Genomic DNA, 24,688 nt, shown 5'->3' with positions numbered 1-24,688 from the left:
ATTGACTCCTATCTAGTCATTAGACATGCGTCCATTCAAATGCATTTTACTCTTGGTCTAACCTTGGGTTTTAAGCCTTTTAAGGTTTATGGTTTAGAGTTTAAGGGTCCGTTTGGTTTATAGTTAGAATCGGAATCTGAATCAAAGATTTTTTGAGTCAGAATTAGAATGATTTATTCTCTTATTTTGTTTGGTCTAGACAAGAATTGGAATCAGTAAGATTGAAATTTCATTTAAAAATGAGGGTTTGGAAATATTGGCCATTCCCTCAAATAAAGGAATGTCAGTCCAATAAAGGGTTTTACAAAAAATACAAAAAAACAAAACAAAAAACTACGGTTTAGGAAGCAAAAAATTAGAAAAAAAAAAAGGGTTTAAGTCAAACTGTCAATATAAAAAATTATATTCATAAGAACCAAATACATTTTATTCACTAAGTGGTTTGGAGGTTTTGAAAAGTCACTAATAGGAGGTTTGGTGAGTTTAGATAATATTTCTTATTTTTCTAGCATAGGTAACTAAGTACCTAACTACCTTTTGGTCGGGTCCATATTGGTCATTGGGAGAGCAACCCAAGAGTTGCACGCCATTAATGCTTCAACTACCCATAATGCGTCCGTCATTTTCCTTCATCTTTTCCAATACCCACTACTATGTCCTGCATTTTTCAAATATCAAAATAAATATGATAAGGATATCAAATTAATAATTATGAATTCCACTTTTATCCAAATTCATCACCTTTTTTTTTATATAATAAAAGTAGAGTTACATATCAGAGTTAAGCTCTGTTGCAAAATCACAGGCATCGAACAAACAAATAAAGTAGAGCTTTATATCATTTAAATTAGAACCCGACGGAGTTACTTTAGCGACTCAAATTGGTCAAACGATCTGCAACAAAATTTTCTCTCATAGACCTCTGTAACTGCCAACGTGCCAAGCTAATTTCAGCAACAAAACCTCAATCAGATATTTGAAACTACGGTTGCTTCAGAGAAACCCATTTGTTTCCCCCGCATAAGCTGTCTCTTTAGACTCTCACCATCTCTCTCTTTCCCTCTTATCTACTCAGCCTTGCAGAGCTATAAAAGCTTAAAAGTCTCCAGTCGTCAATGGTGCTTGGACGGGCTCCGGGCAGTGGTGATTAGTATACGCGTAAGTATAAGAAGTAAGTGTAGGAGATCTGGCCTAAGGAACTGACCGACCACCAAGCACGACAGATTTTTATATAGGGATTCTAGCACAAAGAGGTAACTTTTGACCTCTATTAGCAACAAAAGGTAGCTCTTTTGTAAAATATCATACAAGGTAATATCACAAAAGGGCAGTAAAGCATGAGGTGCATCCGCCGTATGGGAAATGCCTTCGATGCATTTTTTATGACAAAACTGCCCCTCTTCCTCTTCTTTAGCAAAATGTATCGAAAACCCAAAGAAATCTCTCAGCCTTTCTCTTCCTGTTAATCGATCGATTGAAGCTTTTGAAACCCCATTGTTCTTCTTCCTAAAGAAATGAAAAACTATAAAAAATCTTAATCCTCTCTCTAAAATTGAAAATAAACCCTATTATAGCCTTCATTCTTCGTATGAAACCCTGTTCATCTTTTTGTTGCTAATAAACTCCGGCAGCTGCATCCCAAGAAGCTCCCGACGGTGAATTTTTGGGCGTTAGCCTTGCTCATGACGTAAAAACCTGCCCAGTTTTTGTTGCTCGTGACATCAGCCTTGGCCACGCGAAGGCCGGTGACGCTGCCGTAACAGCCAAGAACGTATAGCATTACACGACCGACGTCACTGCGCAGGGCGAGCTCGCTCGCCAGGTAGAGGTCTCCTCCTGGTAATCTGATTTCGCTGGAGGAGACATAGACGATGTGGGTGATGCACTGATGTATCCTACTGGTCTCCCCCATTACTTGATGCAGGCAAGGCTTGCTTCCAGCGCCATCTCCAGTACTGTTGGGTTTGCTATTTTGAGCCTTTGCTTGATCGTTGGCGAGCCCTCTGTTGTAAGTTCTGGACTTCTGGGTACTTGTCTAAAATCTCCTTGGAGCAGCAGCCACCGCCTGAGAGATGGTCTTGTTATTACCAGACCCATCTGCGGCCACCACAACACCAGCTCGTAAAGCTGCACTGGGTGATTGAAGAAGCTTCCGATTTGCAGCAGAGACCCATGTCGGGAAGCCATCAAAAAGTAACCGGCAATTACCACCTTCATCAATGAACAGAGCAAAGTATATTTCCTAAATTCTAAGAACAGTCAGGAGGTTTTTAACGGAGAGGGTAATTTTGTCTTGTATGATATAAATTCAATGTATATGTCATACAGTGAATACACGTCATATATCAGTGCCCCTATCTGATATTTTTTTCAAAAAGATGCCTTAAAAGCTGATATTTTCGAAGGATCATACCTTTGAATGACATTAAGAGTGAAAAGTTACCTCTATCGGTTATAACCCCAAATTTTTTATATTCATATAAAACTAAAATGTCGTGTCTTACCCTTTTATAAAACATACCAAAGAAAGGGAGAATGACGGTCCAGCATAGGGTCAGAATTTTTAGGCCCAAAATACAGTTGGGGTGAGTGTCAGTTTGGAATTGATGCCAATTCAGGGGGGACATTGGTGTGTAGAATGGAGTTTTTAACATTTTGAATATTTATAGCTCTGCAGTGAAAATCAGAAATCTGCATTGGGCCTGTCTGTATTTCTCAAAAAAAAAAGGAAACTACTATGTCAATGCCGGTATAGGTGCGGTGGGCCAGGGCATCCACCAATACCCGACTTAATTGATTTCAAATCATCCCCTCACAACGTCCTACAACACATTCTCGCCTTGTATTGGGAACATCTCCTGATGATATCATCATTTCTGGTATATCATTGGGAGATGTTCCCAACACACCGTGGGGATGTGCTGTGGGACGCCGTGGGGGGCTGATTTGATCTTGACTTAATTAAGTGAAATTGAAGCACAAGGAACACTACAACATTCCCACATATATAGGTCGATTCAATCTAAGTCCACCCCAACCATAATTTTATTAATATTTAGTTTTACCAATTTTTAACTGGGATTTTAATTAATGAAAATAAATTTTAAATAAAAAAACTCTATTATTTATAATTCCTTTATTTTAATTTTATTATTGTTAGATAATCTTGTATTAATTTTAGGGATGACAATTTTCTCTATCCCCGCTCGGTGTTCAATCTCCCTAACCTGATATAGTGAGGTATGGAGACTGATGTAGTGATGATGGGGATAGGGAAATAATTGAATATATACCTAGTCGACTAGGAGTGGGGATGGGAAGTGAAATTCCCACCTTGACACGACCCCAAATGTAATATATATTAAATATTTTAAATTATTATTTATATTTAAATTTTGAAAATAGTTCTTTATAATTACAAAAATAGCGGTACCTATTGAACAAATTTCAAATTTTTGTGTTATCTTTCTGATTAATGATATCAGTTAACTAATTGCTAAAGCAAAATTTAGATTAATGATTTTTTAACTTTCTTTTAATTAGATCATTATCCCAATCATATATGGGCTTCTATGCCCTCCAAGCCCAAAGCAAGCTTTTAATTAAAAAATAAAAGAATTTGAGGATTTACGTCCACAATGTGGAACCTGTCTACATTAGGGATGGGGAGTATAGTCCCCGTGTCAAACCCGCTGAGTTGCCAAATTAACTTGTAAATAGGATTTCAATGGATATTAGTTTTTAAAGGGTAAAATACAAAAACCTCTCTTAAAGTTTCTGACAATCATAAAGTCCTCTTCTATAGTTTTATTTTAACAAAAAAACTCCTCTAAATTGTTATAAAATTTGACAAAAACCTTCCTTTCATCATTGACCTAGACGAAAAATGTTTAACCTATGCATAAAACTTTTTCAAATACCTGTTTTACCCTTTTGTAAAATGGGTACTGAAATAACTAACCTAAATTTAATTTAATATTACCAATCTAATTATGTGATAAATTGTAACTAGATAGAATTTATTTTTTATTAATAATGATAATTAAATGCATAAAAATTATAACTAAATTGAAATGAATATAGACATAGAGACATAGAGTTAAGGGATTTTTGGTAATTTAACAGATTAATTAAGAGGAAAGGGAATTAATGGCATGAGTTATTGGAAAAGAGAGAATTAATGTCATGATTAATGAGAAAATACAATTAGAGTAATTGGAAAGATGAAAGAAAGATAGTTTTGAGTTAATAAGGAGAGATAATTAATCTAAATTTTTTTAAAAGTGTCTAGCTACTTCAGAAGGATGGAATGCAAACTTGCATTGGCTCCCCGTAGAGCGTGCCCCACAGCACATCCCAGCCATGCATTGAGAACAATGCACAAGAAATTGATAATTCTAAAGGGCCTACTATATAGCTAGCTCTTTCTACACACGTAGGTCACCCCCTCCCCTTTTGAGTTATTACAAGGTTTTTAAAACCGACCCGGAGATCGAACCGGTCAGGGGTCCAATTCTCGAGTCGAACGATCGGCTCGTTCTAACAAAAAAAATAAAAAAAAATGGTCAAAATCGTTGAATGGTTCAAATGCTCGAGTCATTGGTTTGTTGACCAAATCAATAATTTTTTTACAAAAATCCGGTTTTTCCAGTCCAACCGTCCAGTCTGGTCTGGTTTTAAAAACCATGGTTAATTATCTGCCAACGAAGATGAGATCCCGAAATGGACTCATCATTATCTTCAATTTACTTATCAGTCAAAATGATTATAAACCTCAATAATTCTTTCCCTACATGACTAAACATGGAATAAAGCTAAAGTTTGCTAGATACTGTGTGTACGATTTTTAAATGTATAGCGGCGGTCCGTCGCTAAATATCTATAGTGACGATACAGTTATATGCGCATGCTTTCTTTTCTTTGTATTGAAAATGGAATTATTCTCTTTAACAAGAAATTAAGCAATCTATTTTAAGATTCACAGGTAGCTCAATCATATATAGGATTTGGAGTAGTAGTGTGAATATATTTAGTTGTTGTTTAGGTGAGTTAGATACCGGATGGGTTGGGTGGGTTCAGCGGTTTGGGTGAAAAATTGCCACCCTACCCTTTATTCCATTTTTATTATTAGGTTCTTTCATCTCTTAATATTTTAATACTAAATCTATTTTTTTAAAGCCTTAGGCAAGTTTTAATTTGGAGTTCAAATTTGGTCTTTGAATAAAAGATAATTAATTAGAGAAAAAGTGTGGTACGTACCTCTTAAACAAATTCCAAAAATGCAGTCTTACACAATTCAAAATAATAAACACCTACATCCAAAAACACCAATATTAGCCTGTATATTGACATCAATTCCAAGCTGGCACCTACCTCAACTGTATAGTGGGGTTAAGAATTTTTAAGGTGTGCTGAACCGTCATTCTCCCAAACAAATTTACCACTTCCAAACATCCCTTGTTCGTTAAGCCAAACAGGCTCTCACAAGTATAGGAATGGTGGGTCTGCCAGCGCCAGTCAGATTGTTTAGCAAAAGGCCCTATAGATTTCTTTACCTATATATCCTTCGTTTGAGGAGCAAATTTGAGAGTAAGATTCAATGTATTGCTACTCCTTTGACCAAAACTCTTTTTTCTTTTCTTTTATTTTGGTTTTCAGGGGTCCTTTTTTAGCGTTTCAAAACATTGAAAATTTGAAATTTCTCTGATTTAGCGTATTTACTGGCCCTGAAAATATAAGTTGATATGCAAATTTTGCATCCAGTTCAAATTTGCATTGCAAACAAATAGAGCTTCTGGGTTATTTTAAGCCACAAACCAACAGGTAATGTGCCTTTATTTGCTTCCACTTCCCACCATATATCGTTCACTACGTACTGTTGCATTCTTGATGATTAGATGTGTCAATTGGATTGGAATTGGTCCAATCCGATCCAGTCCAATATGAGTCCATTACAAATGGACCAGGTCTACTCCAATCTGATGAATACTTTGGGTCATTTTGGACTGGTCCAATTTAATGCCTGAACCATCTAATCTGTGCAAATTGGTTTTAATTTAGATTGGTTCTAACTCAAACCTGGTTCATTGACACCTATATTCTTATTTTATACCAATGGACCAGTTATTGGTTCAATCTGATTCAATCCAATGTAAATCTATCAAGGATGGATCAGGTCCAATCCAATCCAATAAATACTTTGGACCATTAAGTCTGGACTGGTCCAGTTGAACATGTTTTATTGGTCCATCCAATCCATCCAAATTGATTTTGATTCGGATGAGTCCAACCCAAAACCAGTCCATTGACACTCCTAGTGATGATTACTTTTCCTCATATTTCTCATGCTATACTAGTCATTTACCGTTCGTCTTCACTAGATTTGTTCTTTGGCTGTGTTTGGTTGCAGTGCAAATGAATTTGCACTGATGCAAAACTATAATAGTGCAAATGATTTGGGTGCAAGTTTTGATTTATTTTTGTTTCAAATTTTACCTTACTTTCTTTGGCTGCAATAAAAATGAAGTAAAATAAAACCCAAGGTAAAATAAAGTAAAATCCAAAACAAAATTAAACCAACATTTGCATTTTTTTTATTTGTACTAGTACAAATAAAATTACATTACAACCAAACACAGCCTTAAAGTGCAACATGTCATCATCAGCCTTTAAGTGCAGAGGTCCTCTCTACTAAGGGTCTGTTTGGTACCTTTTCATTGAGTAAAAAAATCGAACTGATATTAACAGTTACAAGTTAGAAGATTGAAACCCTACCGATCGACAAATCCTAAGAATTATAGATCCTATCTCACTCCAATTATTTTGTTTCTTGTGTCGATTCCCTTAAACAAGCAGGTGAGCAAAACAACAAAAAAAAAAGTGAGCCACGCACAGCCAGCGACCTATTTTCCCGGATGAGATTTTACAAAACCATTGGTTCTACATCTATTCTCCTTAGCCCATTAACTCTTTGCTTGTTTGATAAGAATAACATTCTGATCCATTCGAGCACCTCTGCACATTGGGCAGGGCATGGTATGTGTTTATGCATAGGTCCTATTTGAGACCTTTGTGGAATCCTACAACTAGCACAAGGATGGGATGGGATGGGATGAGAAAGTGTGAAATTTTACTTTCCACCGTTTGGTTGTACAAGGAAAAATAGTGGAAAAATTCATTTTCTCATATTTGTTTTTTGAGAAAATTCATTTTCCCATGTTTCTTTCCCTCTCATAATATGAACTAATGAAATGAATTAAGGACCAAACAGCCAAACTAGTTGATGTAATCCAACTTATATATATTTTTAGAATCATATTTTAACGATGTTGATTATAACCATCACATTTGATTAAGACTGTTAGAGCTAGCCGAATAAGGGTGGATTAGTCATTTTACTTCTGTTAAGTTATGTGCTTATGTAACAGTTTTAATAAAGATTTCTTGTCCCACACTTAAGTGGGTGGGGGGGCAGTTTAGTCTTTGTACAACTAATTAGAGGCTAATTCATATTAGGGTCGACTGATAGGGTTTAAGCTATCAGATTCGACTGTTCCTTTTCTTTCTTCTTCTTGTTCTTCTTCTTTTTCTTCTTCTTCGTTGCTCTTTAAATCTCTGCTCGTGACTGCTGCTCCTTTCTGTTCATGACTTCTTTTTCTTCTCTTTGGATTGCAAATGGAGAACACAGACTCGACCTAGGTCTAAGAACACTTCGGCCTCTCTTTCTCTACTCAGAACTTGATTGCTTTTCAAGAGAATAACTCCATAAATAAGTGGATGGTCGACTGAAGCTCTCCATCAAGGTTGGTTATCCTTTTTTTGTGTTGTTGGTGTTTCTAGGATGGAAAACCCTCAAAAATCTGCTCGGATTGATCAGAACTTAAAGAACTAGGTTATTTGTAGCCTTGGTTCTTGGCAAAAGGCCCAAGAATAGGTTGTGTTTACAGTGACCGAATGGTGTAAGGGTTACTGTAGTGGTTGTAGTTGATGTCATTGGACTGGTAGTGACCTTTAAAAAAAAAGGGTCAGACAGACATGTACCATGTGGGACAGAGATGGTTGTGTGGTGATGCTTTTGATGCTCACCCTTTATTGAGCAGCCTCAAGAGGGCTTGTATGTGGTTAGTAAATTGCTGAATTACTATAGTGGTGATTTATGGCTCTGTGTAATCAGTAGTGGTGTGAGCAAGAACAAAAGTTGTTTTTTTTTTTTTTTTTGCTGGAGGGAATGGCCGAACTGCCTACATCAATTTTCTGCCTTGTTGGTGTTGTCTGAATGTTGGTTTACCTTTTGTTCTTAATCTGAATGGTAGTTCGTGCACAGTGGTGACTGATTGTGACTTGTTGTGAACCGATCACCTGAGTTTAGAGACTGTTGTAGTGTTGCCTTGGTTGTTGTAATATTTGGTTGGTGACTGAGAGTTCAGCATTAGAGATAGCATTGGGGGAGACATAATGGCAGCAACGAGAGGTGGTTCTAGTGATCAAAAACCGAGTGTGATGATTCCCTCCAATTATTTGGGTATGCAAATGACCTCCATTAAACTTAATGGTGAGAATTATGTGCCATGGGCTAAGTCAGTGGAAGTTTTCATCAAGACAAAGAGAAAAGTGAAACACGTGAAGGAAGATAAACCATCAACTGACTCTCTAGGGTTTGATGACTGGGAACAGAAAGATGCCCAAAGCATGACATGGTTATGGAATAGTATGGAACCCAAAATAAGTGTCAATTTATGTTCTTAGATACAACTAAGGACATATGAGAACATGCCAAGAAGCTTTATTCTGGGTAGGATAACACTACAAGGGTATATCAGCTCTATCAGGAGTATTTCGATCTGCAGCAAGGGGATAAAACCCTAGAAGAGTACTATGCCAGTATGAAGAACCTCATAAATGAACTTAATGTCTATCATCCCCTCACTCCTGATGTTAAGGTTCAGCAACAACAAAGGGAACAACTAGATGTCACTAGGTTATTAGTGGGGTTGAAATCAAAATATGAACCAATTATGGTCCAAATATTGGGAGGCTCTACTCTTCTTACACTTGAGGAAGTTTTTGCACAGTTTCGTAGGACTTCTTTGAGATCTATAGAGAATCCCACACAGTCTGACAGATCAACATTTGTGATAGCTAGAGGAGGTGGACGTGGTACTAGAGGGGGAGGACATGCCTCCCGATGAAGTTGTGGTGGTTCCGTATTTGGCCGTGGTGGTGGTCATGACTCAGGTGGAGGTCGTGGTAAAGGAAAAAGCAACTCTACAAGGAAGTGTACCCATTGTGGCAGGGACGGACATTCGGAGAATTTCTGTTATGATCTCCATGGCCCTCCTTCTACATTACTAATCATGCAGTAACTAGTGGGGTTGATGTCAATGATAACCAACAGGCAGATCTAACACCTTCCACATCTACATCTGTTTCTGGGAAGGAGATGGTGAGTGTATCGCGCGATGAGTATGAAAGGTTCCTCCAGGCTACTTCACAGCATACTACAATCACCCTTGCCCACTCAGGTATAGCTTGTCTGGCATCCAAACCCTCTCCCTGGATTATTGACTCAGGAGCCTTTGATCAGGTGTGTTCTCTTCCCTCTCTAAAACTTCAACATCTTAAACTGTTACCATTGCCAACGATTCATCTTCTCCCATCTGTGGTGTTGGTATTGTTGACACGACTTCTCTTTCTTTATCATCTGTTCGATATGTCCCTAAATTTTCATTCAATCTTATGTCTGTTAGTAAATTAACCAAGACTCTTAATTGTTCTATTACATTTTTCCCTTCCTTTTGTGTTTTTCAGGATCTCAAGACAGGGAAGAAGATTGGTGAGGGGCATGAGACTGGTGGATTGTATTACCTTGACGGTGGTGGATCGTCAGTTGTATTTCAGACTTCACTCACTCCTTTACAGTGGCATTGTTGACCGGGACATCCATCTCTCAAGGCACTCAAGTTACTGGTTCCGTCTTTGAGTCATTTGTTGTCTTTACAGTGTGAGTCGTATCAGTATGGGAAACATTGTCGGGTTCCCTTCAATCTTAGAGTTGATAGTCGTATGTTGAGTCATTTTGCTTTGGTTCATTTAGATGTTTGGGGTCCGATTAAAATAGTCTTATAATGGTTACAAGTATTTTGTCACTTTTATTGATGCTTGTTTAAGGATGACATGGATTTATTTAATGAAAGAAATAAGTGAATTATTTTCCATTTTTCAAAAATTTCATGCTGAAATACGTACACAATTTAGTGTTCCAATCAAAGTTCTTCGTTCAGATAACGGCCGTGAATACTTTCTTACTTCTTTTCAACAGTATTGAGAACAGCATGACATCATTCATCAAACTTCATGTGCATCCACTCCTCAACAAAATGGGGTGACTGAATGAAAGAACCGTCATCTCCTTGAAAATGCTCGGTCTATTCTTCATCATATGAGTGTTCCTAAATGATTTTGGAGTGATGTTGTACTTACTGCGTGTTTCCTTATTAATTGGGTGCCCTCCTTCATTCTTCATGGTCGGTCTCCCTTTTCTATTTTTTTCCCCACCTTGTCTCCCTTTCCATTAACACCCCACATCTTTGCCTGTGTGTACTTTATTCACAATCTGAGTCCTGGAATAGACAAGCTGGATGCATGCTCTATTAAGTGTGTCTTTCTTGGCTACTCTCGGACTCAAAAAGGGTATAAGTGTTACAATCTCATTACTCGGAAATGTTATGTCTGTCATGATGTCACCTTTTTTTAGTTTGTCCCCTTCTTCTCGGGACCTTTGCTTCCTCCTCTTCCAATCTGTGATCCCGTTCTGTTGTTCTAGTTGGAGTTGACCCTTCACCTCCTCTAGTGCAGATCCCTACTAAACGGCCATCGATCTGGCATGTGTATATTCATCGACAAACACCGGCTCCTCCTCCAACTTCTACCTTGTCTGCGAATCATGTTATTGCTCCTGCCCCATAACCTTCAGAACTTGATCTTCCCATTGCTTTACGAAAAGGTAAACGTAGTTGTACCCTCCATCCCATTTCCAATTTTGTTTCAGTCTCTCGCCTTTCCGCTTTACATCGCCAGTTTGTTTCACTGTTGTCATCTATTTTAATACCTACGAATGTCCAAGAGGTTCTTAGCTCACCTGTGTGGCGGCAGGAAATGGAGGAGGAACTCTTTGCCCTTCAGCATACTCAAACGTGGAAGCTCTCTACTCTTTCTCCCGATAAACATGTTGTGGGTTGTAAATGGATGTATACTATTAAATACTTGTCGGATGGTAGTGTGAAGCATCTAAAGGCCAGACTTGTTGCTAAAGGTTACTCACAGTTGTATGGGGTGGACTATATGGAGACTTTCTCTCCAGTGGCTAAGATTAGCTCTGTCCGTGTCTTAATTTCCCTAGCAGTTATGTATGATTAGTCCTTGCTTCAACTTGACATTAAAAATGTCTTCCTTCATGGTGACCTTATGGAGGAGGTATATATGGAGCAACCACCTGGGTTTGTTGCTCAGGGGGAGGATGGTAAGGTGTGCAGATTGAAAAAGGAAATTTATGGATTGAAACAATCGCCTCGTGCTTGGTTTAGGAAGTTTAGTGAAGTGGTGAAGAATTTTGGAATGAAACATTGCTAGGTAGACCATTCGGTGTTCAGCTATGATTCAGAAGCCGGAAAGATTTTATTAGTGGTCCATGTGAATGATATTGTCATAACTGGTAGTGACAAATTGGGGATCGATAAACTAAACGTCTTTCTGCAAAACCATTTTCAAACAAAAGACCTTGGGACATTGAAGTATTTCTTGGGTATAGAAGTTGCTAGATCAAAACAATGTGTAAACCTGTGCCAAAGAAAATATGTTCTTGATCTGCTGGATGAAACAGGACTGTTAGGTGCAAAACCGGTTGAAACTCCCATGGAGCCAAATGCTAAGTTAAGCAGTGATACAAGAGAAATATTTGATGATCCTGGAAGGTATAGATGGTTAGTGGGAAAGTTGAATTATTTGACTATTACGAGACCAGACATCTCCTTTGCAGTTAGTGTGGTGAGCCAATTTATGCAGAACCCTCAGATACCTCACTGGGATGTAGTTCTTAGAATTATAAGGCACCTGAAGGGAGCTCCAGGCCGTGGGTTATTGTACAAACCAAGAGGACAACTTGAGGTAATTGGACAGATGCAGATTGGGCAGGCTCTGTGTCTAATAGAAGATCTACTACAGGTTACTGCACATTTCTTGAAGTGAATCTTGTGACATGGAAAAGTAAGAAGCAGACGATTGTAGTAAGAAGCAGTGTTGAATCCGAATACAAAGCCATGGCACACACTACATGTGAATTAGTATGGCTGAGGAATCTCCTACAAGAAATCGGGTTCTCCATGGATAGACCTATGAAATTGTAATGTGACAATCAAGCTGCACTCCACACCTCATCTAACCTTTTTTTTCATGAGAGAACAAAGCACATAGAGATTGATTGCCACTTTCTGAAGGAGAAGGTCCTTGCTGGAGAGATAAGCACAGAACATGTGGGCTTAAGTGATCAATGGGCAGATTTGTTTACAAAATGCTTAAGCTCAGAGAGAGTGAACTATATATGTAACAAGCTGGGATTATATGACATATATTCTCCAGCTTGAGGGGGAATGTTAGAGCTAGCCGAATAAGGGTAGATTAGTCATTTTATTTCTGTTAAGTTATATGCTTATGTGACAGTTTTAATAGAGACTTTCTGTCCCATACTTAAGTGGAAGGCAGTTTAGTCTTTGTACAACTAATTAGAGGCTAATTCATATTAGGGTCGACTGATAGGGTTTAAGCTATCAGATTCGCCTATTCCTTTTCCTCTTCTTCTTCTTCTTCTTCCTTTGGTTCGAACTGCTAAAGACACTGAGATAACAAAGACCAATGATGGGCCCACGTCATTTGAATTTCATATGGCAAGTTATGACCCCATGCAACAAGCTATTTAGTCTATAAGTGCCTATTGATTGATATTTTTCTTTTAATTATTTTGCAGGTATTTAGGAGCCCTATGGCACCTTTTGCCTTGTTTCTGATCCTTTTCTTTTCTAGTCATATTGGAATCTTGGTGGGCAAGTAGTCTTGCATTATTTATTCACAGTGGACCTACCGGTTTGGCTTCACCGTGCAACAATTAGGACTTTTGCCATTGTTCCAGCCCTTTAGTGTGCATGGAATTCTGGTGCTGAGGGAATGTATCAATTGCTTATTTTTGCTCAAGTAATGCTAGCCATGCTACTTCCATGTTCTGTGATTCCCCTTTTTTGGGTGGCCTCATCAAGTTCAATAATGGGTGCTCTCAGAATCTCTCAATTTGTAGAGTTTTTAGCTTTGATGACATTTTTTGGTATGTTTGGTTTAGAAATTGTCTTCGTTGTGGAAGTGGTATTTGGAAACAGTGACTGGGTGGGCAGTTTGAGATGGAAATGGGAAGTAATATTGCATTCTCATATGTTGTTGTTCTCGCCATTGCCTCAGTGTCACTTTGTATAATGCTTTGGCTAGAAACAACACCACTGAAGTCTGCAAGTGTCAATCCAGATGCACAGATGTGGAAGTGGGATCTACAATATTCTCAACCCGAGTTACCCATGGAGGGAGAGGAAATGGGTTTAGTTAGGACCACTTACCATGGAGAGGAGACTGCAGCTGAAGAGCCAGCATTTGAGAAATCTTTAGAGAGTCGATCAGATGGTTCAGCCATGGAACTTGATGTTGATTTGCCTGAAATGATTATGGATTCTGATCAGGAACCTCATGCTACTCCCATTTAGGAGAAATGTACTACTATAGTTCTTAACCAGTCAATGAGTCGGTCCCATTGAGGAGAAATGATTATGTACTACTATAGTTCTTAATTCAGAAAAGATGGCATTTTTAAGAGATACAACTACTAGCACCCAATGAGTCGGTCCTATCCTCAACCAGTCATCATTGTAGATAAATCTTAGTTAGATGTTTTATGTTTAGCTAGCTTTAGAGTCACCAACATAGAGTCACCTTCGACCTCCAGCTGCCTTAAATTAAGATGTTTAGCTAGCTTTAGACCAGAATAGCAGAAATTTCAGCTGTAAGGAAGTCTTCTAACCCTATTGGGCTTGCATAGTGAACTATAGAGAGAGAACTGCAATCTTAGTTAGATACTCAGATTCTAGGTGTGACAAAAATTAAAAACAGGGGTTATATTTTGACCAAAAATTAAAAACATGTACACAGATAAATCTACCCAATCGGCTACCAGATAAATCTACCCAATCATCTTCTTTGATCACGTGGACCAAAGCTTCAAATAGCATCACTTCTAACCCCAGATAAATCTACTCATTCGGTTCCCTCTTCTAACCCCAGATAAATCTACTCATTCGGTTCCTTCTTCTAACCCCAGATAAATCTACAATAAAACAAGGAATTAAGTCAACACTTCAGAAGAACCAATCGGCTCCATCTTCTTCTTCTTCTTTTTTTTGGTAATAGCTCCATCGTCTTCTTTGATCATGGTAGAGAAGGGTTATGAAGTCGAACCAAAAGAATAGGCAGCCTTGTTGGAAGTCACGATGAAAAAAAAAATGCAGACCACTGTAAATCAATCAAACCAGCAGTGATTTGATGATCGAATAACAAAAAAAAAAAAACAAATCTCTGAGAAAACCCCTGTACCTAACAAATAGCATCACTTCAAAATAACAAAGAAACAAAAAAAAACCCTTTGTCACAGCACTATAACGTGAATCTCAGAGAAAACTTCTGTACCTAACAAATAGCATCACTTCAAAATAACAAAAAAAAAAAACCACTTCGCCACAGCACTGTAACGTGAATCTCAGAGAAAACCCCTGTACCTAACAACTCTCATTTTACCCTTGTGCATGTCCTAACAAATCTCATAAAATTGGAAGGCTAGAATAGAGATTGGCGCAAGTAGTGAAGAAGATGAAATGGAGCTTCTCCTTTGCTCGCTAAAACAGACTATCCTACCAATCTCCTAACAAATCTCGCCTACACAAGGAGAATGGAGCTTCTCCTTGCTGAAAATAGTGAAGAAGATGAAATGGGGTCAGTCATTGCAGAGACTGGCGCAACAATGGTTAAAACATTCTTATCCACCAAAATATACAAGAAAATAGAGGAAATGGCTCGCCAAAGCAAGAGGAGTGTAGATCTGGTCTTCCTTTGCTTGAAATCACCAAAGAAGTCACCGGAGATACGACCGTTGGAATGCTTGGATGAAGGAAGAAGGAAACTCGCGAGTTCCCTGACAAAGCCCGATAACTTTTCTCAGGCGCGTCTCACGTTTTTCCTTTCTCACTGAGGTCGCACCATTTAAGAATATTCTCTTTTTTCCATCCCTTTCCCTTAAATCAAACTGAGCCTTGGGGAAAGGGGAAAGTTATTGATGATGCATGGCACCGAATACAAAAAAAAAAAGGTGATGGAACAAATGAAAAATAATGAAAAAAAGACAATCATAAATAAATAAAAGCATTAAAAAACCCAAAAATTTTGAAAATTGCTAAAACTTTTTTACCTTTTAGTGTTCCAACTTCCAATGTATTGAATCAATTCAATTTGCACCTAACAATAAAAAAAAATAGAAAAACTAACAAAAGCACTCTTAAAAAATAGAAGAGATTCAAGAACCAATAGCACACTTGACTAATAGGTCACCCTTGACAATCTAAAATTCTAAAATATATACAAAATATATTGTACAACTATTAATGTATATATATGACCCGAAATTCATTAGGCTTAGTTTGAAAAGAGTACAAATACAAATATGTATAGTGCAAATACATACAAAATAATAAAAAATACAAGTTTTTACACTCCGCATATTTGTATTTGTACTCTTTCCAAAGTGAGCATTTGCACCATACGCTTTATTTTTTTTAGTTTTCTTTCAAAATTTGAGATTTAGGCCCTGTTTGGCATCAATTCTAGAAAATTCTAAGAATTCATTATTTTTGAAGAGAATGAGTTCTTAATTTTTCAAATTCTTTGAAACAATCTAGGCATTTGGCACTTCATATTTCAAATTCTTAACCAAAGGGATCTTTGTGATCCTTGAACTTACTTGCAATAGATCATCTTTTAGATGAATTTTTAATAAGGAAAAAAACTTGGGGTTTCTCATATGGTGCCACACACCACTAGAAATTGAACTTAATCAAAAAGAAAAAGTGACAGAAAGGAGGAGAGACTAAAAAAGAGTGGAGGGAGGGAAGAAACATGAGGAAAGAGAAAAGAGAAACGTGAGGAGAGAGGGGGAGAGAAGAAAGAAATAGAATTGAGAGAGAGAGAGAGAGAGAGAGAGAGAGAGGTAGACGAGAAACTCAACAAGAGGATATTATAATTTATAAGTATTAATGCAACTATTTACATTAAGAAGCCTTAATCAGACCACCACAGGGTGAATGCTCTTGCTTCATCACGATAAAATTATTTTAAATTCCCGCATGGATACGAGTGTTGAATTATCTTTTGTTACTCAACATAAAAACTTTAAGACTGTTTTCTTAACAAGGATGATAAAAGTACCACTAGAGAGGAACTGTCATAATTCCAAACTTACAGAACTAAGCATCCACTAACCCCATATATTTGCACAAATCTCTCTTTCAAGTATTGCCCTTTTGTGAATTTAAAGGATTTCACACTGTCGGAGTTGCTATGCTAGCATTCCTTCTAAAATTCAGACACAAACACTCCATGACATTTTATGACTGTAATTTAGAGCATTCCTTCTAAAATTCAGACACAACAATCCATAATATTTTATGACTGTAATTTAGAGCATTCCTTCTAAAATTGCATTGTACACTCTTTTCAAATTGAGCCTTTAGAAACAAAAGGTGACATGCAAAATAAAATGCATGTTGGCATAGATATTCTACCACATACCCATTTTGCCTATGTTAGAAGAAGCTTCCATATGGAGCTAAATATCTAAACATGTGAAATTTTCCTAGCCAATAGATTCTAACTTGACAAATAAGCCACGCATCATTGGAAGGTCACTGGTACTCTCCACGGGAAGAATTTACAATATGATGTGTGCACATTGGACTATTGGAGGGTGGGCCTTGGCGCAACGTTGGGTTGCTTCAACTGCGACCTATGTGGCCAGGGTTCAAATCTTGGAAACAGCCTATCTGTATGTGCAGGGATAAGGCTGTGTACATCTGTTCCCTCCACAAACCCAGAATTGGCCGGTGCCTTGTGCACTGGGCTGCCCTTTTTATGTGCAAACAGAGTTTTGGACCACACCCAAATCGAGATTTTCATGCTAGACAGAGTTAAAAGATTGGAACACAATTAATTTTACTTAAAAACAGCTCCATGGCTCTGCCAGCCGACTCTGTACTTGCTGCAAAATGAACAATTAGATATTTGAAATTTCTTAATAGGAGGGTGTATTTTTCATTTATAGAGCACACGGATGAATGTAACAAGCAAGTAATTCCACTAAACATAAACAGCATTACTCCATGAATTGCAGCAAGTATAATATCCATAATTCAAGAGGATGTTTTGAAAATTTTGTAGCAAGTAGATAAGTTCCATTAACTTTGAATGATTCCTGTGGTTTGCTTTTATGTTCAGAAACATACATTTTATCCTATATGAATAACAATGATGATCATCTAAGCCTTGTTCAACTATATGGGGTGAATCCTGTTTCACCATTTATTTCAGTGCCATATCCATTGTTAAATTATGAGTGCTTAAATCATTTATTTTTTTTTATCAATAACAACCAAATTCTATTAAAAAGAAGAATTATGGGTTAGAAGTATACAAATATAGGGAGGAGACAAGAATTTATCTCCCCCATCTTATACTCTTACAACTTTGCTCAAAACATTTCTTATTTCCACCCAAGTCCCTTCATTCTGGCCCTAGCTTTTCTAACCTTCAATTTGTAACTGATCATTTTTCCTAACAGGTGCTATAGATGGTCTTCTGGGCACATGACCTAATCGTCTCAATCTACTTTCTCTCATTTTATTACCTGTTGGAGCTACTCCTAGGTTCCTTCATATGGCTTGATTTCTAACCTTGTCTTTGCTAGTTTTATCACTCATTCATCTAAGCATTCACATTTCTGCTACACTTATATTTTAGACATGTTGTTTCTTAACTTCCCAACACTGCTCCATAAAACACAACTGGACTTATAGCTGTTTTATAGAATTTTCCTTTCAGCCTAAGTGGTATTCACCTGTCACATAAGCCTAAGTGGCATTAACATTTTGCCCATCCTGCTCTAATTGAGTTATTTCTTGGTCTCCAATCCTAATTGTACCCTGTTTTGCAATTCTATTATTGTTAAATTTACAGTGTATATATTCTGTTTTATTCCTACATATTTTAAAACCTCTTGTTTCTAATGCAGTTGTCCATAAACTTTTACCAAAATCCACTAGTGTGAGCTGTCTTACACCACATCCCAAGCCCAAATGAAGGAGAATGGTTGTGTCAGGTTGGCAGCTGGTGCTAAAACTTTTCCATATATTTAATGATACTACTAAGTCTAATTCTATTAAAAGGAGATGTTCAATTCTCTTCTATTCAAGTCATTATTTTATTTTTCTTGAATAAAGACCATGCAAACTACAATAGCACCCTCTCCAGGCACTTTAGCTGCATAGAAAAGGCCATTACTCGGTGTTGGTCCAGCCATCTGGGGTCCTGAGTAGGGTTGACTAGATACAATCCTAAACTTTTTTTTTTTGGCACAAAGCGACAGCTCTCATACTTGAATCCACATTCTCATGATTGTCAGCCAAAGATTTTACTGTTATACCAAGCAATGGCATCTAGGCACTTTAGAGACTTGGATAAGGTACTAAAATTAAACTACGCAAATTAACGTAAGGTTTAGAGCACTTCCAAGAAAAAAGTGCCCAACAGAGACAAAAGCTTAGTTGAACAAAGGGCACTTAAATACACAAAGTCAACAGAAACTATAATTGAACTAAGGCAATCTCAAGTGCAGATGTCAAAGCAGTTGTGTCATTATTAGATTTGGTCATCCATTTTTTTTTTTGATCAATAACTCAGCATTTTATTAATTAGGTCATCCAATTTTGAGCAGGGGCATAGGTTAGACTAGGATGGAGGGTGAAAGCTGAAAGAAGTCCTGCTTCAGGCGGTAAGTAATACAGAAAACATGCATTAATCATTGTGAAGAACCTATTCATACCCACTTCTATGCACCAAAAGAGTATTCTAGATTTCAAATTCAGGTTATCCCTAGAGATAAAGGACCCAAACCGCAATCTGCCTTTTTGCCATGATAAAACTGCCTAAATTAAATAATGTAAATATTAGCAGTAGATCCATAAAATACAAACAAAATAAGAAAATAGAATTCTATATATATATATATATATATATATATATATATATATTCTATTTAAACACTAAACAATGAATGGTAACATTGGAAAACAAATTTGATAAATGAGGAGACAATGCTTCAAAGATGTCTTCTTAAAATCTGGAGCTTTTCCAAAGAAAATAATATTTGTGGGACAGAGAGAGTACTGTAACACTACCAGGCTTCTATGTGAGTGACCCAGGTTCTTGGTAACATGGTTACTAGCATCTAGCCAAGAGTACTAAAACATCAAAAGAAAGGGCAAAGAAAGAAAAAAGGATTAAATATGTAAAGATCAAAATCAACCTTTGATTGCTGCACCATGGATTAATAGCTTGTTCAGATGGATTTCACAATCAACAAACCCATTGGCTGACAGCCTAGTAAACAAGTGGGGAGAAGTTCATTGTGTTGGAGGCATATCGTCTAGGGTTTAGTTTTATATACCATTTTGTACTTATTATGTAAGATCCTCAGCCTGTATGCTCTTTTGTTGCTGACTAATAAAGCATAACATAAAAAGGAAAAGATCCATCAAGCCTGCACTAAAAACCCTCTCTCACCATCTTGCTAATGGAGTAAAGTGCCACTTGTGGCATTCTAGCACAGATTCCTTGACCATGGTATGGATAAGCACCACTTCAGCCAATTAAGATCCACTGATATTCATAATGCTACCATGACATTAAAATGAGTGAAGTTAGTAAAGGCTTCAAGGCCACCTTCTACTGCTGATGGAAACTACGTCGATATGTTGACAAAGGCAACTAAAAACTTGTTTAGAGGCTTAAAAAAAAAAAAAAAACAGAAATACAGATCCAAAAGGACATATTAGTTTTGTTGTACCAGACACTTATCTTAAGGGCCTCAGAGAAATCCACAGCCACACACTTTCTTGTGAAAACAAATAGCAAGTAAAAAAGCTATGGCACTTTTTTTATCAATAAAAAGCTATAATACTTAAAATAATAATTGATGACAACAAATTAAAAGGCCACAAATCATTAAGGTGAAACAGCTGTACAAGAGTTTATACACAAATATGAAACCTTAGATTGTTCACAGTACTGTATAATACATACTGCTGAACCATCAATCCATCAGAGAGGGCTGGAATATCTGAAAAAGCTTGAAATAAGTCACTCTTAAATGCAATCACATGATTCATTCAGCAGGTCCTCTTTAAGACAAAAGGGAAGAAACAATAAGAGCTTATGGAATAAAATGTTCAGCCGCAACTTTAGAAACTGAAATTGTTCATATAGGTTAAGATTGCCTTATGGTACAAACGTACATAGGGTCTAGATGTCTAAATCTTGAAGTATGTTTATCTTGGAATATCCCCATGCAAGGACAATCTAAGAAATAATAAATGAAATGAATTACAAAATACTAAGCATTACCTGGCAGATTCATGCATATGAAGAGATATTTTGCAATGAAACGATACCCATAGCATGCATTGAACTACTGACTGGAGATGTTCATCTCCCTCCACATCCTGGGCACCACCTTCTGCTGGGTTTTGAATAAAGACAATTAACCAAACCTTGAAAAAGAAACCAAAACATTGAGCCAGAGAGAACGATCTCTTCTTCCACTTCAGATTGTGTCTCATGCGAAACAAGTGCACTAAGATTTTTTGAATCTCAAGTAAACACCTTCTGTTGGTTCACTATCTCCTGCTTCCTGACTCTGAGTGCAGCATTTTCTGCAATGAAAACCATGCACCAAGGTTCTATTGATAATTGTCCTTCATATTTTCCTTATAAAAACCATGCAATTTCCTTCAATGACTGTCTTCAACTTCTTAACAAACCCCCTAGCCTTTCAAAACAATCCCAATAGGCAAGATAGGAACTCACAGTTCCACAGATAATTGACCTTCATATTTTCTTTATAGAATCCATGTATGCTCCTGCAAGGACCAGCTTCAACTTCTTAAGAATGAGATCTCCCTGGCCTTTCATAACAATACCAATAGGCGAGGCAGCAGCAATTAGAACATAATTTTCACCATTACCAACATCTATTTCATACAATTCTGCGAAAATCTCCCGAAATTCATGGACCAACCAGTCATAGAACGGTCTAGACGGAGGAATCACATTTATCACAAGAATACCAAGCTTGTGAAGAATTGATTTAACAGCCAAAAGAACCTTCTTTCCTACAAATTGCAATGGTGGGGCAGTAATGCCATTTTTTATGTCACTTGAATCCAGATCAACCATAATTACATCCATTAAAGTATAACGCCCATCAAAAATATCCAAGCATTGATCACTTTGTATATCAACCATAGCAGCAGAACCTGAATTCTGATGGACAACTTGGCAGGCAAATTTCTCCATGACTTCAATTCCATCTCCCACATGAACCCGGAGGAATTCACCATCCACTAACCCAAAGTGTTGCCTTGCAATTCTCAGAACCGTTTCATCCGCCTCCACCCCCATTACTTCAAACCCGAAATGGGTATTCAAGAATGTAAGTAAGGCCCCACCCCCTACACCAACACAGAGAACCCGAGGCTTGGAGCCCGACTGAACACGCTCCTCAAGATATGGAGCAATCAAAGATAGACTTGCCACCATTGGGGCCAGGTAAGGATGAACCAAAATACCGGTTTCTGGACGAAACTTTACTTCATCCAAGCCGATATTAGTAGAATCAGCTTCCGGATCGGGAGTGATCCGTACTTCGGTTTGTATCAAATTCGGTATTCGTTTAAAACGCAATCTCCTCCGAAACTCTCGCGTCGGTGACCTATCCGACACATCGCGGTGTTCAATTTCAACGTCTTCAACTAACATTTCGCCGGCACAACAGCCAACGCATCTCTCGACCAGTAAGCTACGAATAACGTTATCTTCATACGCTACAAATGGTATTTGAGGGAGACAATTTATAAAGCATGCCTTGGGCGATAAGGCGAGGAGAAGCGGAGTTAAACTCTCCTCGAATTTCGCCCGATATTTTGTAAGGTCACATGCCGGACGGTTGTAACCCGGAGGAAAATAATCGCCGCCGCAAGGAGGATTTCCGGCGAGTATTAAACGAGAAATTCCAGGGCAGCTAAGGAGGAGTTGGAGGTGACCTGTCTCGGTAGAGAAGATCCAATCTTCCTCGCGATCCTTCGGAACTAGCATCGCGGCAATTTGAGGTGAACCGGGGATTTGTACAGGGGAATCGAGGACGGCAATTCGTAGAAAGTCGCCATAGAGACTATGTACAGTTCTGGTCGAAAGGGGGTTTGGGATAGAGAAGCAAATGAAACGGGAAGGAGCTAGGGTTTCAAAGGTACCTCTGTCAACGGCCATAAGGACTAGATGCCGGGCTTCACTCCTCTCGCCGTTATCAGCTTTTCCTATCAGTGTGTGTCCTCGCACTCAGACTCAGAGAGAGACAGACACCTGTACTTTCACGCAACCCCATCAACCAACGTGCTAAAATACAGACAACCATTAACACGTCCTTTTGAATCAATCTGGACCGTCCGTTCATTCCAATTCTGAAGGATCCACAAGCCCCGACTGATCTTCTAGGTCGTCTCGTCTCCTTGGCCGCTTCCTATGCACCCTACAGGCTACATGGAACATGGTTTGCCTCGCCTTATCGGCCATCGACCCCATATTATCGCCGCCTTGTTCGTAAATCGTAACCTCCTCTGTAGTTCCCGCTACCCGGTTGTTCGTCATGTCCTGCGCAGTTCCCGTCGTCCTCTCCGTTCCTTCCTTGCTCCCAGCAATTACCACTCGCTGTGTCTTTCATCTCATTTGTGTACTACTCCTTTGCTTTGTCCATGCCGAGATTGTTGTTCCCTGCTTCCCTCGTGGATCTGTTGCCTTTGTTGGCCATGTATTTAAAACCTGATTCTCTCATTTCATCCGCTGCATTACGACCCCGGAACTCAATCCATCAAACAACCACTATTTCACACAGAAGCGAATTAAAGCAAGAGTAATGAGAACTAACGAAGTACGCTTAATTACCTTTGGCTTTGGGTGATTGGTAGCAGAAGCGCCCTCGAGAATTTACGGGTTGGAAGAGATCGAAAAGAAACAGAAGGGTTCTCCGGCCTTGAAGCTTTGAGGAGAGCGGCTTTCGCTACATACATGTATGGTTGCCATGGTTAGGACGTCAAGTTTCTTTCTTGCACTCTGTTTTTCTCTGCTCACAGAGTGTACTTTCTCGATCTCCACTCTCCAGTACGTGGAATTGCTAGTGAAGAGAGCTTCTGTAAAACTTTGTTGAAATAGGGTGACGAGGAGAAGGGCCGAAGGGGTGTCTGCATTTCTGAACTACACATGTTTCTGTCAATGCCGTAAACGATGAGAGCGGATCTTATCAACGAGACAACGACGAAGATGATGATGGGTTCAGAATTGCCATACCATCGCTCTCGATCGTCCAAATGTATGCGATTTGGACCGTCGCTTTACCGGTGCCACGCGAAACCTTTCAGTCATTTAGCCCAAATATATATCTCGAGTTCGTTTCAAGCTAGAATCTTGAAGTCGAGCTTGGTTCGGTCAGAGCTGTGAATTCGATTTAAACATATAATTCTTTTTTTATAACTTAAGGTTACAAATTAGTACATGATTATTTTTGTATTATTAAATCATGTATTATTATCAAGTTAAAGAATTTGATAATAAAAGAAGGTTTTATGTGGCATTTTATGAGAAGTTGATATTAAATTCTATAATACAATATCATCATTTAGATAAATTGCCTTGTCATTTTTTGAAAACATCGACAAGTGGCAATTTATGAGAAATTCTTAATAAAGCCTACAACCCACTGCAAGGCTATAGTCCTCCACCATCATGTGGCCTTCTCATTTTTATGGAAAGCTAGATACCTAGCATTTTCAGATAAGTTGTTGCTAAACCACATCCCACTACCACCTATATATATTAAAATACATGGGTAACTAATGAGATGCACTTTCCTAATAACTTAAATAATCTCTTCTCCTAAAATTTCTCCTAAACTATCTCCCCCACTTTTTTCAAAATTATCTCTAATTCCTATTTATCTCCAAAATTATTTCTAATTTAGTAGAGAGTTTCTCTCCTAAATTATCTCTAAATCCTATTTATCCCCTCCCCTACTTTTTATCTATATCTATCTAAAAAAATTTTGGATAAAAAATTAATTATTATTTAAGTATTCTAACAAAATTATATAATAACTTTAAAATATTTATTAAAAACACAAAAATAATTTTATATTTTTACAAAATATATCACGAAATTATGTACTAAAAAATTAAAT

General features: G+C 37.8%; 1 protein-coding gene across 8 annotated transcripts; it reads right to left on the bottom strand.

Moving 5' to 3' along the window:
• Positions 1 to 1,238: 1,238 nt before the first annotated feature.
• On the bottom strand, positions 1,239 to 23,946 carry LOC104587654 (S-adenosyl-L-methionine-dependent methyltransferases superfamily protein). Of its 8 annotated transcripts, none has more exons than XR_016077461.1 (5): positions 23,401 to 23,946; positions 20,809 to 23,298; positions 13,653 to 13,746; positions 5,260 to 5,312; positions 1,239 to 2,211 (listed from the first exon to the last, which is right to left on the bottom strand). XR_016077461.1 is itself a non-coding variant. In XM_010245354.3 (2 exons), exon 2 carries the CDS (start codon positions 22,726 to 22,728, stop codon positions 21,292 to 21,294), a length of 1,437 nt encoding a protein of 478 aa, XP_010243656.2. In that variant the 5' UTR covers positions 22,729 to 23,298; positions 23,401 to 23,946; the 3' UTR covers positions 16,796 to 21,291. The 8 variants fall into 8 exon arrangements, 1 of the variants encoding a protein (XP_010243656.2); XR_016077463.1 differs by having other exon boundaries at positions 1,239 to 2,149; XR_016077460.1 differs by having other exon boundaries at positions 1,239 to 5,312.
• Between the last annotated feature and the right edge of the window lie 742 nt (positions 23,947 to 24,688).

Source organism: Nelumbo nucifera, chromosome 6, assembly GCF_055504915.1.
Source record: "Nelumbo nucifera cultivar China Antique chromosome 6, China Antique-T2T, whole genome shotgun sequence".
NCBI lineage: Eukaryota > Viridiplantae > Streptophyta > Magnoliopsida > Proteales > Nelumbonaceae > Nelumbo > Nelumbo nucifera.
Note: the sequence above shows the minus strand (reverse complement) of the source record. Positions and strands in the feature narration are given on the sequence as shown.

What these genes read in the sequence shown, in the direction of transcription:
- LOC104587654 (XM_010245354.3), bottom strand. Translation starts at nt 22,728, where the DNA reads ATGGCCGTTGACAGAGGTACCTTTGAAACCCTAGCTCCTTCCCGTTTC.